The 14,275-nt window shown below is 42.7% G+C and overlaps 1 protein-coding gene across 1 annotated transcript in view; it reads left to right on the plus strand.

Annotated features, from left to right (window-relative positions):
- The window catches only part of LOC129707432 (probable phospholipid-transporting ATPase IIA), a 98,392-nt gene that overhangs the window by 34,854 nt on the left and 49,263 nt on the right, over positions 1 to 14,275 (plus strand). Inside the window, exons 13-14 of the mRNA XM_055652461.1 lie at positions 2,724 to 2,836; positions 3,827 to 4,042. Of these exons, the coding sequence (XP_055508436.1) occupies positions 2,724 to 2,836; positions 3,827 to 4,042 (329 nt within the window). The remainder of the gene's footprint in view (positions 1 to 2,723; positions 2,837 to 3,826; positions 4,043 to 14,275) is intronic.

Raw genomic sequence — 14,275 nt, forward strand, 5'->3', positions numbered from 1 at the left:
AAATTACTTCGTTACCTTCTTTCAAGTACCCTATTAGTCAATGCATAAGAAAGATATTATAGAGATCTCTTTTTACCCCCCTCTTACTTGGATGGGGGGAAGGGTGTTGTGGGTGTAAGGAAGATGCTGGTGAATTATCACCAAGAGAATAAAACCAGAGACTCGGGTTCAGTCCTGACCTCGGGTGCTGTTTGTGTGCCATTTGTACCGTCCTCACGTGGGTTTACTTCGGGTCATGGTCATAGAATTATACAGTGTGGAAACAGGCCCAACGTGCCCACAACGGCCAACATGTCCCAGTTACACTAGTCGCTTGGTCCATATTCCTCCAAACCTGTCCTATCCATGTAAATGCTTCAGTTTCTTCCTACATCTGAAGACATGCGGGTTTGTAGGTTAATTGTCCTCGGCGCTATTGCCTCTAATGCGTGGGGAGTGGATGAGAAAGTGAGATGACAGAACTAGTGTGAACGGGTGATCGATGGTCATTGTGGATTCGGTGGGCATGTTTTCATGCTGTGTCTCTAAGCAAAATCAATTCTGCATCCAAAGATAGACACAAGATGCCGGATTAACTCAGCAACTCTGGAGAAAAAGGATAGGTGATGTTTATCGGGGAGGCAGAGGGAAGGTGGGGGAGGGAGAATTGGAGGATGATGATCCAAACAGATCAGGGTGGCAACAGATGGCCGCAGGCAGGGTGGTTTCCTGGTAGGCCAGTTGTTGGCTAGAGAAGGCGTGAAGAGGGATACATTGCTGCCAACTGCAGAAACGACTAGGATGGATGAAGGGGAATGGAGTGTAGGATGAAGTTCCTTAAAATTAGAGAATTCAACATTCATATCACTGGGTTGTAAGATACCCAGGTGAAATACGAGGTGTTGTACCTGCAATTTTCATGTGCCCTAACTCTGGCAATGGAGGAGGCCCAGGACAGAAATGTCAGTATGGGAAGGGGAGTTAAAATGATTAGCAACTGGGAGATCCCGTATGCCTCTGTGGGCCAAGCCCATCCAGTCAGCTAGCTAGTCCAGCACCCCATCCATTCTAATCTTCCAGTTTATGCCAATCTGAAAAATAAAGTGAAATACATTTTGTTTGTGGGTTCAAAGGTCCAGATAATGTGCTAGTCTGCACTATCTATCTCCCAAGTGTGCTTGATTATCAGAGCTTTATTGTTCTACTTTGGCCAGGTTAAAACATTTGGTTTTGTAGAAATTCCATCTGTGGAAAGTTAATGCATATCTGTGGTAAGATGATTTGTTCTAAAGAGAAGCCTTTGGGGTTGATGCAGATCCTTTCATCTCTCATCATCAATAGCATAATTTATCTGTTTATGTATAGTGCGGCCACCAATAAATTGGCCTTTGAAAACTTTTGTAAAATAATTTTCAAGTTTTATGGAGCTTGGGAGATGGAGGTGAATTTTGAAAAGTATTTGTTTAAACTGCTTAATGTTAATGTTACAATGAAAATAAACACAGTTTTCTAAGATATCTAATTGTAGGCTTATGGTTGCATTTAGTTTACACATGAATGGGTGATAATGTAGTTAATAGTTTCCAGGCAGAAAACGTGATCATTTCTAAAAATGGCTTGTAAAACGCCTTATCGAAACCTATTATGTCAGAGTGGAATAATGTTAGCTCGGCCAGTAATTTAGTTTACTTTAGTTTAGAGATACAGCGCTCTTCAGCCCACCGAGTCCATGCGACCAGTGATCCCTGCACATTAACACTATCCAACACACACTAGGGACCATTTATATTTATACCTAGCCAATTAGCCTACGTCTTTGGAGAGTGGGAACTGTAGATCTCGGAGAAAATCCACGCGGTCACGGGGAGAACGCACAAACTCCGTACAGACAGCACCCGTAGTTGGGATCAAATCCAGATTTCTGCCGCTGTGAGCGTTGTAAGGCAGCAACTCTACTGCTGTGCCATTGTCATGCTACAATTGGCTTCTGTACCCCTGAACAAAAGGAAAGAATTAAGACACAATAATTGGCTTCTGTGCTCTTAAACCAGAGAATGGTCAACAAACAAAGGGCCGCTAACTCCTGCTGAGAAATTGTGCTTGGCGATTCTGATTTTGTGGGAGTATAAAACTTGTGTTTATAGATCGACCGTTTTTTTTAATCGCTTTACATATTTATTTAGGAAGTTAAATATAAAACAGATTGCCAATTTGATGATGTATGTTTTATACCATTGTACAAAGTAAAAGCCCACAAGATATAACTTCCATTGACTGATGAATTTTGGAAACAGCATAGAATGTACTGGGTATCACTCGTTGAATTAAACACAAGGTGTAGAAGGCAGCTTCCATTCTCCTTGTCTCTGAGGTCAGGGAAATGCCTGTCTTATAACTGGCGTTGCCCTTCAGGAAACGTACCAGGGCGGCGCGGTGGCACAGCGGTAGAGTTGCTGCCTTGCATCACCAGAGAACCAGGTCGGATCCTGACTGCGGGTGCTGTCTGTACGGAGTTTGCACGTTCTCCCCATGACCACATGGATTTTTTTCCGGGTGCCCCACATTCCATGGATGTGCAGGTTTGTAGGTTAATTGGCTTCAGTAAAAAAAACAGGAACTTTTCATCTCATCGTTTTGCTGAATCATGCACTATCTCACAAGTGCAATAATATGTTGTGTGATTAAATAAAATGCACTTGGATGAATTTAAAAATTGGATAACTGCTTTTTTTTGCATTCCACAGGAACCCTTACAAAAAATGAAATGCAGTTCAGGCGTCTTCATTTGGGGACAGTGTCCTATGGATTGGATTCAATGGATGAAGTGGAGAGCCATGTTTTTAGTGCTTATACACAGGTAAGCAAGTGATGAATAACTAAGCGCTGTTTGATGAACAAATTAATAATTACGCGCATCTTCAAGAAAAGAGATAATGAAACTTTAAAAGCCTTTGATAAATTTCATGAGGATACTGATACAATCTTTTCTCATTTGTTCAGTCCAGCTCCATTGTTCTCTGTTAAACATTTGCTAATACATTTATTATCAAAATGTAACCTTTTTGTATTACCAAAATGTGATTACATAAGATATTTAATGACTAACAGGTCCATGGTGAACAGCAAAGTTTCATCTTGCTTGAGTTGGCCAGGATAGTGGTTGTGTAGCTGTTGGCCAAGGGGTTAATCATTGCCCTGTCTCTGCCTGTGTGGACGATGACATAAATGAACAGATTAGACCTTACGGTGAATCATGCTCATGGTTTGGGCTTGTATGTGAAAGAGTGAAGAGAGGCCTGTTGTCTGGAGTAAGGTGACCAGCTATGATCAATGACAGAGGGGAAATTCTTACTAAATTTTATTAGAAAAGGTGCAAATATGTGGTTTAGGGATAAATCTTCACCCTGTGTTTAATCTTTCGTTCATCATTTCCTGTTGACGTTGGGTTCTATTCCAGTTATAGACGCAGGGACTAGTGTAGATGGGTCATGTAGTCGGCATGGGCTGAAGGCCTATTTCCACACTCTGTGACTCTATGAGTCTTACTCCGGCATTTGTTCAATTTGGATAAAGAGTGACCTAAGCCTTTACATGGGATCATGGAAATGTAAATAAAATATGATAAATTAAAGTCTCTGTGCAAATACCCGATCTATTCCTCTCAAAAGTGTCCAGTGTTTTAAAGAAAATTGTTTTTGGACGTAAAATAATGATATTTGGAGACAAAATTCAGGCTGGCATGAGTTGATGGAAGGTAAATGTTTTAGCAAGATTCTTCTTGCAGCAATGGTGAGGAATATAATCATGATGCTGTAATCAGCTAGGAATTTATTCTGTGTTTCCCCAGCCTCCAGCTGCTTCACAAGATAAATCTTCATCAGCATTTCCGAAAATACGTAAAACGGTTGCCGTTCGTGTTCACGAGGCAGTGAAAGCAATCGCTCTGTGCCACAACGTCACGCCTGTCTACGAATCTCGGGGACCTGACTCCACTGACCAAGCTGAAGCTGAGCAAAACTATGAAGATGCTTGTCGAACTTACCAAGCAGCCAGTCCAGACGAGGTCAGTCATCTGTGTAATAGTCACTTCCTTCTCTCTTTAGTCATTCATTTATGATCTGGTTGTTGCCAGGAAGTCGCTAACAGAGGAACAATACCAGGATTTTGAGTTAACTTTTGATTTTTCAAATTCCACTTGGTGTTAGCTGGTTTTATATTTCAATTGTTCAGAATATTTTGTTCAATAATATTCTTGGCGGTATTCATAGAGTGGTCTGATTAGTTCTGAAACTTGTTTGACTTTTTTTTTCATCCGAATTTTTGTTGATGGGTGAAGTACTTAGTTTTGTTTGTCGTCACGTGCTATCCAGTCAGCAGAAAGACTTAAAGACTTGATCATGAATGAAGTGCTCATTTTACACCACTATCCTTGCATGGACCTCATTTGGGGAAACGTCTCTCCAGTTCGGCAAATGTTGTCATGGTGAAGCTGACTGCTTCAAGATGCGTGAGAAGTGTCTGCTTTCTCTTCTTTTAAACATACCATGTTGTAGGTCCTATTTTGCAATGCTACAGTGATGTCATAAGGGTATAGGTTCATAAGTGATAGGAGCAGAATTAGGTCATTTGGGCCATCCTGTCTACTCCACCATTCAATCATGGCTGATCTATCGCTCCCTCCTAACCCATTCTCCTGCCTTCTTGCCATTACCCTTGACATGAATCTTTTGCAATAATCGGTGTTGAAGGTGAGTAGACTTGGGATCACGACACATTTGGGGGAATTGTAGCAGAGGGTGCACTTAAATAGGGTTCTGCATAATTCATAGAGAAATTTAAATTAATTTTTTCCCCATGACTAATCATCTTTGCATGCTTAGTTGATTTAGTTTAGAGATACAGTGCGGAAACAGGCCCACCGAGTCCGCTCCAACCAGCGATCACCGCACACTAACATCATCCTACGCACACAAGGGACAATTTACAATTTTACGTAGCTCATTGGCCTACAGACCTGTATGTCTTTTGGTATGTGGGAGGAAACTGGAGCACTTGGAGAAAACCCATGCAGGTCACAGTACAAACTCCGTACAGACAGCACCTGTGGTCAGGATCGACATCAGGTACTGTAAGACAGTAGCTCTACCACTGCGCCACCATGCCATTCAATCAATGCTGAAACTTGAATGCTCCATTATAGCCGTATAATGTGAGTGTATTTAAGTTTGTTTGCATTCATTTTTCATTCATTGCTTTGCAATAATTTAAGTAGCCATGCAAGTGTAGAAACATTACAGCTCTGATTTTAATCTGTATAAAAAGTCCTGAATTCCATGAATGTAATAAGCCTTTTGTAACTTTTCTTCAAGCCGCACTCAAACTGGATAATAATGAATGATTATTTGTATTTAGCTGGTCAAAATCTTACTTTATAAAGTACAGATGTTTTTTTATCAATGTTGAAGAAAACAATGAGCTGTTTGGTTTAAGGATCATAATTATGAGATGTTGAGTTTAGTCACTCAAAATTGTGAAGTAGCTGAGACATCCCAAAATTGCACTGGAAAGGTTTGCTACTGGTGTCGCCTTGCATACAGGGGAACAAAGTCCCTATGGAAATTGAGGTACCTGAAATGTAAAGGGTGGACTACACCATGGATCCACTTACCTGTCTAAATGTTTCTTAAACGTTGCGCTAGTACGTGCCTCAACTACCTCTTCTGGCAGCTCTTTCCATACACACCCCATCATCTGTGTGAAATAGTTACCCCACAGGTTTCTATTAAATCTTCCCCCCCTCACCTTAAACCTATACGCTACATGCGCTAACTTTCTCTGTCCCAGCCTGAAACCAGTTGTAAAGCAGCATCTTTCAGCAGAGATCAAAGTGATTTTATTTTGTGCTGGTCTCAGCAACTCCCGGCAGTTTTACTTCTTGCTTCTGTGTGGTGGAATAACTCTCTCATAGACCACTTCTTGCATGCTGTAGAAGTCCATTCTAGTTTATGTGACCCATTCACTTCTGGGATACACTCACTGAACCATTCATGCAATCTGTGTTCTCCTCCCAATCTCCTGCTCATAAAACAGCTGTAAAAATGAGACATTTTCTTGACTTATTACGAACAAAATCCTCCATTATTGAGTCCAATCAATGAGGTGAATCATTTTGATTTGATTTAGCTATTTACTGTTTTCAATGGCCATGAATATTTAAAAGCATGTTCTGTCGACTGACAAATTGCAAACTTTGTGCAGAAAGTCCTGCTGAATTGATTTGTGATTAACATTTAAGCAATTAAACTCTTTGTTCCATTGTTTTGTGTTTTATCATGAATAGGAGTTTGTGTCCCTTGACATGATGTAAATTCTGCACGTTCGGTGCAGAGTGTTAGAAAAGATTCCTTCTTGCGCGATTCAGCTGGAACACCTGGAGTATTGTGTGCAGTTTTGGTCCCCTAATTTGAGGAAGGGCATTCTTGGTATTGAGGGAGTGCAGCGTAGGTTTACAAGGTTAATTCCCGGGATGGCATATGCTGAGAGAATAGAGTGGCTGAGCTTGTATACTCTGGAGTTTAGAAGGATGAGAGCGGACCTTATTGAAACATATAAGATTATTAAGGGTTTGGACACGCTAGAGGCAGAAAACATGTTCCCGATGTTGGGGGAGTCCAGAACCAGGGGCCACAATTTAAGAATAAGGGATAAGCCATTTAGAATGGAGACGAGGAAACACTTTTTCTCACAGAGTTGTGAGTCTGTGGAATTCTCTGCCTCGGAGGGCGGTGGAGGCTGGTTTTTCTGGATACTTTCAAGAGAGAGCTAGATAGGACTCTTAAAGATAGCGGAGTCAGGGGATATGGGGAGAAGGCAGGAACGAGGTACTGATTGGGGATGATCAGCCATGATCACATTGAATGGCGGTGTTGGCTCACAGGGTCGAATGGCCTACTCCTGCACCTATTGTCTATTGTCAAAGAAGCTGAGCATCAGGTTGATTTCTCAGAGCACTCAGTCATTGAGCCATAGAGTGATACAGCATGGAAACAGGCCCAACTTGACCACACCAGCCAACATGTCCCAGCTACACTATTCCCACCTGCCCGCGTTTGGTCCACATCCCTCCAAACTTGTCCTATCCATGTACCTGTCTAAAATCCCTGTCCCACTGTACGAGTTCTGATTCAAACTTGGAGATTTACGGTAATGGCCGCTCGTCGGTACTCGGGGCTTCTTGTGAACATTTTTCAACATGTTAAAAATCTTTCCGAGTCTTCCCGGGCTTACCTCGTTCCCCGAGTACCTGCCGTTAGCGTTACGAGCCGCTAAGTGACGTCTCCGAGCTACGATGTACGCGCTAAGTACATTCTACATGCCTACCGCGAGTTTGATTTTTTTTTAAACTCGGGAGAGCACTTGAATGAACCCGTACATGTTTGGATAGTCCCTGCCTCAACTACCTCCTCTGGCAGCTTGTTCCATACACCCACCACCTTTTGTGTGAAAACATTACCCCTCAAAATCCTATTAAATCTTTTCCCCTTCACCTTAAACCTATGTCCTCTGGCTTGGATTCACCCACTCTGGGCAAGAGACTCTGTCAGAAAGTCTTGTCCGTTTACTTACCCCCAGTCTCATTTATTTCCATGCTCTTGCTCCTAGTCTTCTGTTCTTCACCATCCCCAAGCATTCATTTCTGTCTGGGCCTCCTCTGTTGCCAATGTGCCGACATGCACAAACTGGAGGAACAACACCTCCTATTCCGCTCGGGTAGTTTACAACCCAACACTGAATGTGAACACTGAATTCTCCAATTTTAGTTAGCTATAAATACATAGTTAATATATAGAAACATAGAAACATAGAAATTAGGTGCAGGAGTAGGCCATTCGGCCATTCGGCCACTCGACCATTCAATATGATCATGGATGATCATCCAACTCAGTATCCCGTACCTGCCTTCTCTCCATACCCCCTGATCCCCTTAGCCACAAGGGCCACATCTAACTCCCTCTTAAATATAGCTCCCTCTTATATAATCCATAGTTCCTGGATCCTAGCTTGCCTCCTTATTTCCCCCCCCCCCCATTTACTCGCCACTCAAAACCCATCAGCATTATCTGACCCTTCACTGAAACTAGGATTGCAAATGCATTGGTTTGTATTTCTATTGCCGAGATATACAGTAGGGTGGCATGGTGGCGCAGCGATAGAGTTGCGGCATTACAGTGCCCGAGACTCGGGTTCAATCCTGACTACAGGTGCCGTCTGTACGGAGTTTGTAAGTTCACTCTGTGACCGCTTGGGTTTACACGGGTGCTCCGGTTTTCTCCCACACTCCAAAGACGTACAGGTTTGTAGGTTAATTCGCTTCTGGGAGGGGGTGGGGTTAGGTGAGGTGAGGGGGGGAGGGGATAAAGCACAGAAGAGTTGACACAAATGGGGACAATTAAAAAATGGGATTGATGTAGGATTAGTGTGAATGGGTGGTTCTTGGTAGGCCCAGATTCCGTTTCTTTAACTCCATTTGCAAAATTGCAAAGGGCTTAAATAGTTTTGAATGATTTGCCTTATTCAACTTGCCTAGTGCTGCTGGAGAAGCAAGTTCTCAGTGCCAACGATAACCCTGTGTTTAATAGCAAAGAGCTCATCAGAAAGCAAGTCGTGCATGTGTGTTCGGCTTATTCAGTCGTGCTTGCATCATCAGGCTCTTGTGGTGAATTTAAAAGGTCATGTTATGATTAAATTATTAATGGACTGGAGGTGAAAGGATGTTAGCATGTTGAGAATGGTGAAAGGAGTATTATGAGGCAAAAAGTGAAGTATGGCTGCCTTGAGCAATGAGTGTACTTGTCTCAAACACGTCATATTAATGCCATTTTCTGTCCTTTGACCAAATATTGGTACATAACATCCGAGCATTCTGACCAGAAATGTGCTGGTTTCCTCCTTAACCTGATCGCAGCCGGGGGGATAATAGTTATAGGATGTGTAGAGGATAAAATATTGCCCAAGGTTCCAGGTTTTCATTATTACCTTGTGACTCCTGCCTGACGCATGGCTCGAACCGTATCCTTTCCTGTCTGTTTAACTTGGTTCGAGTTTGGTATAAACCCACTGAGGTTTCACAGGAGCTCGCCTAGTTTCTAAATTGATTAGTAAGGGTGTCAAGGGTTATGGGAAGAAGGAAGGAGAATATGGTTGAGAGGGAAAGATAGATCAGCTGTGATAGAATGGTGGAGTGGACTTGATGGGGGGGAATGGCCTAATCCTGCTCCTAGAACCTATGAACTTATAAATGCAGTTCCTGGGGCTCACTTGGGTATATAATTCCTGGATCCTTGCTTGCCTCATTTCCACCCCCCCCCAATTACTCACCAGTCCCCACTACCCCGCTTCAACCCCCTTATCGTTATCTGACCCTTCACTGTAACTGGGATTGCAAATGCATCGGTTTGTATTAGTATTGCCGAGAGATAGTGTGGCATGGTGGCGCAGCAGTGGATTTGCTGCCTTATGGTGCCTGAGACCCAGGTTCGATCCTGACTATGGGAGCTGTCTGCACGGGGGTTGTACGTTCTCCTAGTAACTGCGTGGGTTTCCCTGGGTGCTCCGGTTTCCTCCCACACTCCAAAGATGTACAGGCTTGTAGGCTAATTGGTTTCGGAAAATTGTAAATTGTCCCTAGTGTGTGTAGGATAGTGCTAGTGTATGGGGACCGCTGGCCTGCGTAGACTCGGTGGGCCAAAGGGCCTGTTCCCATGCAGTATCTCTAAACTAAACAAAACATATGGCAATTGTGTTTATTCTTGGCTAACCAGCATAATGGGACAAAGTTGAAATGACCGCTACTCACAATTCTTTTTCTAAGTAAATTAAATTAAATTACAAAGGCCTCCAGAAAGACATTAGCTGTGCTAAACATGAGGTGAGAAAATTTAGGCATAAAAATGATATTAATGTCTCCTCCTTTAAATTGGCATCAGTACGCTGTCAGGTTTGATATCTGCGCCAATATGCAAACCTACATATTGCAAGAATATCCCCCAAATCAAAGCAGTAAAAAAATCTGTCGTTCAGGAAGACTCGAAGAGTTAGTTGTTTGCATTCCAGGACTGAAGGAATGATGTATATAGAAGCTTCTTTTCTCTTGTGTTTAACCACCCAGAAGTGTCAAAGGTCAGGAATATAATATCTCCCCAGTGCACCAGCTAAATTACAGTGAAATCATAATAATGTCATTCCTGCTCGAAGCAAACTTGCATTTAACCCGAAAGCTTGCACACTCTGATTTCAGTGATGGATGACAAAGCAGGAAGGAGATGTGTAAGTGGCCCAGGGGGGCAAAGGTCAGGAACTGGATTGTATGAGGTCATTGAGTATTCAGTGCCTTTTCAAATCTTTGGCACCGCTGGGTCAAAGGTGAGAGACTAGTTTGATCTTTTATGATAATTTAATGGTAGAAAATAACCATATTTTATATTAGGAAAATGGATAAATAGTCTCAAAATTAGTGCAGGAATATGTGATTAGTATGATGCTTGTCATAAAGATCTTGATAGTTTAATTTAAATGCATTCATAAAAAATGCAAATGTCCAAGTTAAACCTCTCAATTCATTGGTTTTTCATTCTATTGCTTAAAGACATTTTTCTTCCCCGTTTTCAAATAACTGCGCGGTTCACACCTTCGATGGGATAAGGACAAACAAATTCTTGGCATTCTGAAGCAGATACGAAAGAATGGAGCGACTGGGCTTGTATGTATTCACTGGAATTTGGAAGGATGAGAGGATCTTATAGAAACATATCAAATTATTAAGGCATTGGACACATAAGATGCAGAAAACATGTTTCCGATATTGGGTGAGTCCAGACCAGGGGCCACAGTTTAAGACTAAGGGGTAGGCCATTTAGAACTGAGATGAGGAAAATCTTTTTCACACAGAAAAAAAATTCACACGTTGTGCATTTGTGGAATTCTCTGCCTCAGAAGGCAGTGGAGGTCGATTCACTTGATGCATTCAAAAGAGAGTTAGATAGAGGTCTTAGGGCTGGCGGATTCAAGGGGTATGGGGAGAAGGTAGGAATGGGGTACTGATTGTGGATGATCAGCCGTGATCATATTAAATGGTGGTGCTGGCTTGAAGGGCCGAATGGCCTGCCCCTGCACCTATTGTCTATGTATCTATGTATTTAGTATTTATTTTGGAGGGAAGGATAATCTTTTGCCTGTTTTATTTTCTCTCCTGGAGAGTGATCACCAAGTGGTAACTGTTTGTCATATCAAGGACCGCTGGCATTCTGCAGTGCCCAATTCATGAAGGTGCCACCACAGTGCCATGCTTTTGAAATTTTAAGATAATTTTTTTTCAAAACAAATTATTTATCTCCAATGTTCTCTGCTCCATTCCCTTACCTCTCCGCAAGTATAACTTGCCTCAGTTTGGTGATTGTCACCCACCTATATCGTTCTCCAAAGGCTGTTAGACCTTTTAGAGATACAGTGTGGAAACAAGCCCTTCGGACCACCGACCCCGCGCCGACCAGCGATCCCCATACACTAGCACTATCTTACACGCTAGGGACAATTTACAATTTTACCCAAGCCAATTAACCTACAAACCTGTACGTCTTTGGAGAGTGGAAGGAAACCAGAGCTTCTGGAGAAGAACAACACCGTCACAGGTAGAACGTGCAAACTCCATACAGACAGCACCCGTAGTCAGAGTCTAAAGTCTAAAGGTGACATCCCCAGAGAAACTAAGTGTCTCTAACCAGCTGCATTAAATCTCCACTGGAGCTTTGTTATCTCGGGCTCACAGTTTCATCAGGTTTTTCATGGACACTTGTCCAACATGACAGAGCACTGTAATTTGATAGTCAGGCTTCTCCAAAGACCAAGCAGTTCTAGATTGCTCCACGTGGTCAAATAAGCTGCCTTCATCAATCACTGGGCATTTGTCAACAGGAAAAAAATATCATTTTTCAATGCATTGTTTTCTTGTAATCATTTCGGCGAGTTACCACTTGTTTAAAAGCTGGCTTTGAATGGAATTCAGCCATGTCACCACAATGTAACGAAGAAAAGCAAGTCCCATCAGATTATTTGACTGAATAGGCTGTATTCTACTCCTGTGGCTAATGGCACTGGTGCACTTCCTTCAGACCACCAGCTTAAGTTTTTTTTTCTATGTCTCAGGATGGCACAGTGGCGCAGCCGTAGAGTTGCTGCCCTATAGCATCGAGACCCAGGTTCGATCCTGACTATGGGTACTGTCTGCACGGAGTTTGTACATTCTCCCTGTGACCGTGTGAATTTTCTCTGGGTGCTCTGGTTTCCTCCCACACTCCAAAGAGTGTAGAATGATGCTGGTGTTTGAGATGATCACTGGTCAGCGTGGACTCGGTGGGCTGAAGGGCCCTATTCCGCGCTGTATTTCTAAAGTCCAAACGGGAATGTCATTTTTTTAATGATGACTTTAGTTTAGAGATACAGCGCGGAAACAGGCCCTTCGGCTCACTGAGTCCGTGACGACCAGCGATCCCCGCATACCAACACTAGCCTACACACTCTAGGGGCAATTTTACTACAATTGTACCAAGCAAATTAACCTACAAACCTGTATGTCTTTGGAGTGTGGGAGGAAAACTGAGATCCCGGAGAAAACCCACGCAGGTCACAGGAAGAACATGCAAACTCCATTCAGACAAGCACCCTTGGTCAGGATTGAACCCTCTACCGCTGTGCCACCACGCTACCAGATTTGTGCTGGGTACCTGGATCAGTCCTTGGCATCCTGCTGTATATTGCAGCAAGGATTTCCAGGTTAACAACAAAACATCTTACTCAATTTTTCCATGCAAAGATCAGCATCTGAGGTTCAAGGTCCTGAGATTCAGGTAGTACTATCAAAATAATTAGGAAATGTTCACAGCACTTGATATTGGATACCTAACATGGCTGATACCATTCCCTCATCATTAACAGACCAGACTACATTTGACCAATACTAATGTATTTTCATCTCCAACACCTTGCCAAACGTATTGTGTACATAACTGCATTAACCACTGTCAAATATGCATGCAACAAGTTTTCCCAACCAAAGATCACAATAGAAATGATTATCCAGCAAATTTCTCATTTGGCTTCATTGATTAATTTTAATTGCTCTTTCCTACTAGGCTGTGGGCCGGGGAGCTTTTTCATTCAGGTCCGTGACCCAACTCACGGAACTACCTGAATTTTTAATATATTGTGTAAAAATATATAAATCTTTTATAACTCGTACCTGAAACTCGTCAAGAACAAAACCTGCACATTTTGTTTAAATATGACAAAAACTTCCAATTTTCCGAGTAGTAATCCAATCAACGCACGTTTGATATTGAGGTCGGACGCAAATTGACCAATCCCGCGCTATGTTTTATGGTCGCTAGGCAGCGAGGACTCTGGGATCATGGCTGCCTCCTCATTATATCAATAGCAAGGTTTCCAAGGATAATGGTAATGCTAATCTTGTTGATCATTTTGTTTTTCAATTGATTTATCTTTATAAAGTTATGATGTGAACTGTTAAATAAAAATGATAAATAACAAATATACAGCTAGGGTTACGGTTAGAGTTGGGGTCAGTTGGGCTGTCGGCCTGCTAGAGGATGCTGCGAGGGGTCGGTTGGTCTGTCGAGAGGCCGGTGGGTGCTGCGAGTGGTCGGACGGCCTGCCTAATCATAATGAAATCATTGTGTCACCTGAAGAATTTTGGCCTTCTCTCTATCACAGACATCCCCTTTCTTGAAGAAGGGTCTCGACCTGAAACATCACCCATTCCTTCTGTCCAGAGATGCTGCCTGTCCTTCTGAATTACTCCAGCATTTTGTGTCTATCTTCCCTTTCTTCTGACTCACATTTCCAGTTCTGGGGCAGAGATGCTGTCCTGAAACGTTACCTCTTAGCTCTCATCACAGAATGCGTGCAGTTTTGGTCTCCAAATCTGAGGAAGGACATTATTGCCATAGAGGGAGTGCAGAGAAGGTTCGCCAGACTGATTCCTGGGATGACAGGACTGTCTTATGAAGAAAGATGGATAGACTTGGTTTATACTCTCTAGAATTTAGGAGATTGAGAGGGGATCTTATAGAAACTTACAAAATTCTTAAGGGGTTGGACAGGCTAGATGCAGGACATTGTTCCCGATGTTGGGGAAGTCCAGGACAAGGGGTCACAGCTTAAGGATAAGGGGGAAATCCTTAAAACCGAGATGAGGAGAACTTTTTTCACACAGAGAGTGGTG

The sequence above is a fragment of the Leucoraja erinacea genome, chromosome 21 (genome assembly GCF_028641065.1).
Source record: "Leucoraja erinacea ecotype New England chromosome 21, Leri_hhj_1, whole genome shotgun sequence".
NCBI lineage: Eukaryota > Metazoa > Chordata > Chondrichthyes > Rajiformes > Rajidae > Leucoraja > Leucoraja erinaceus.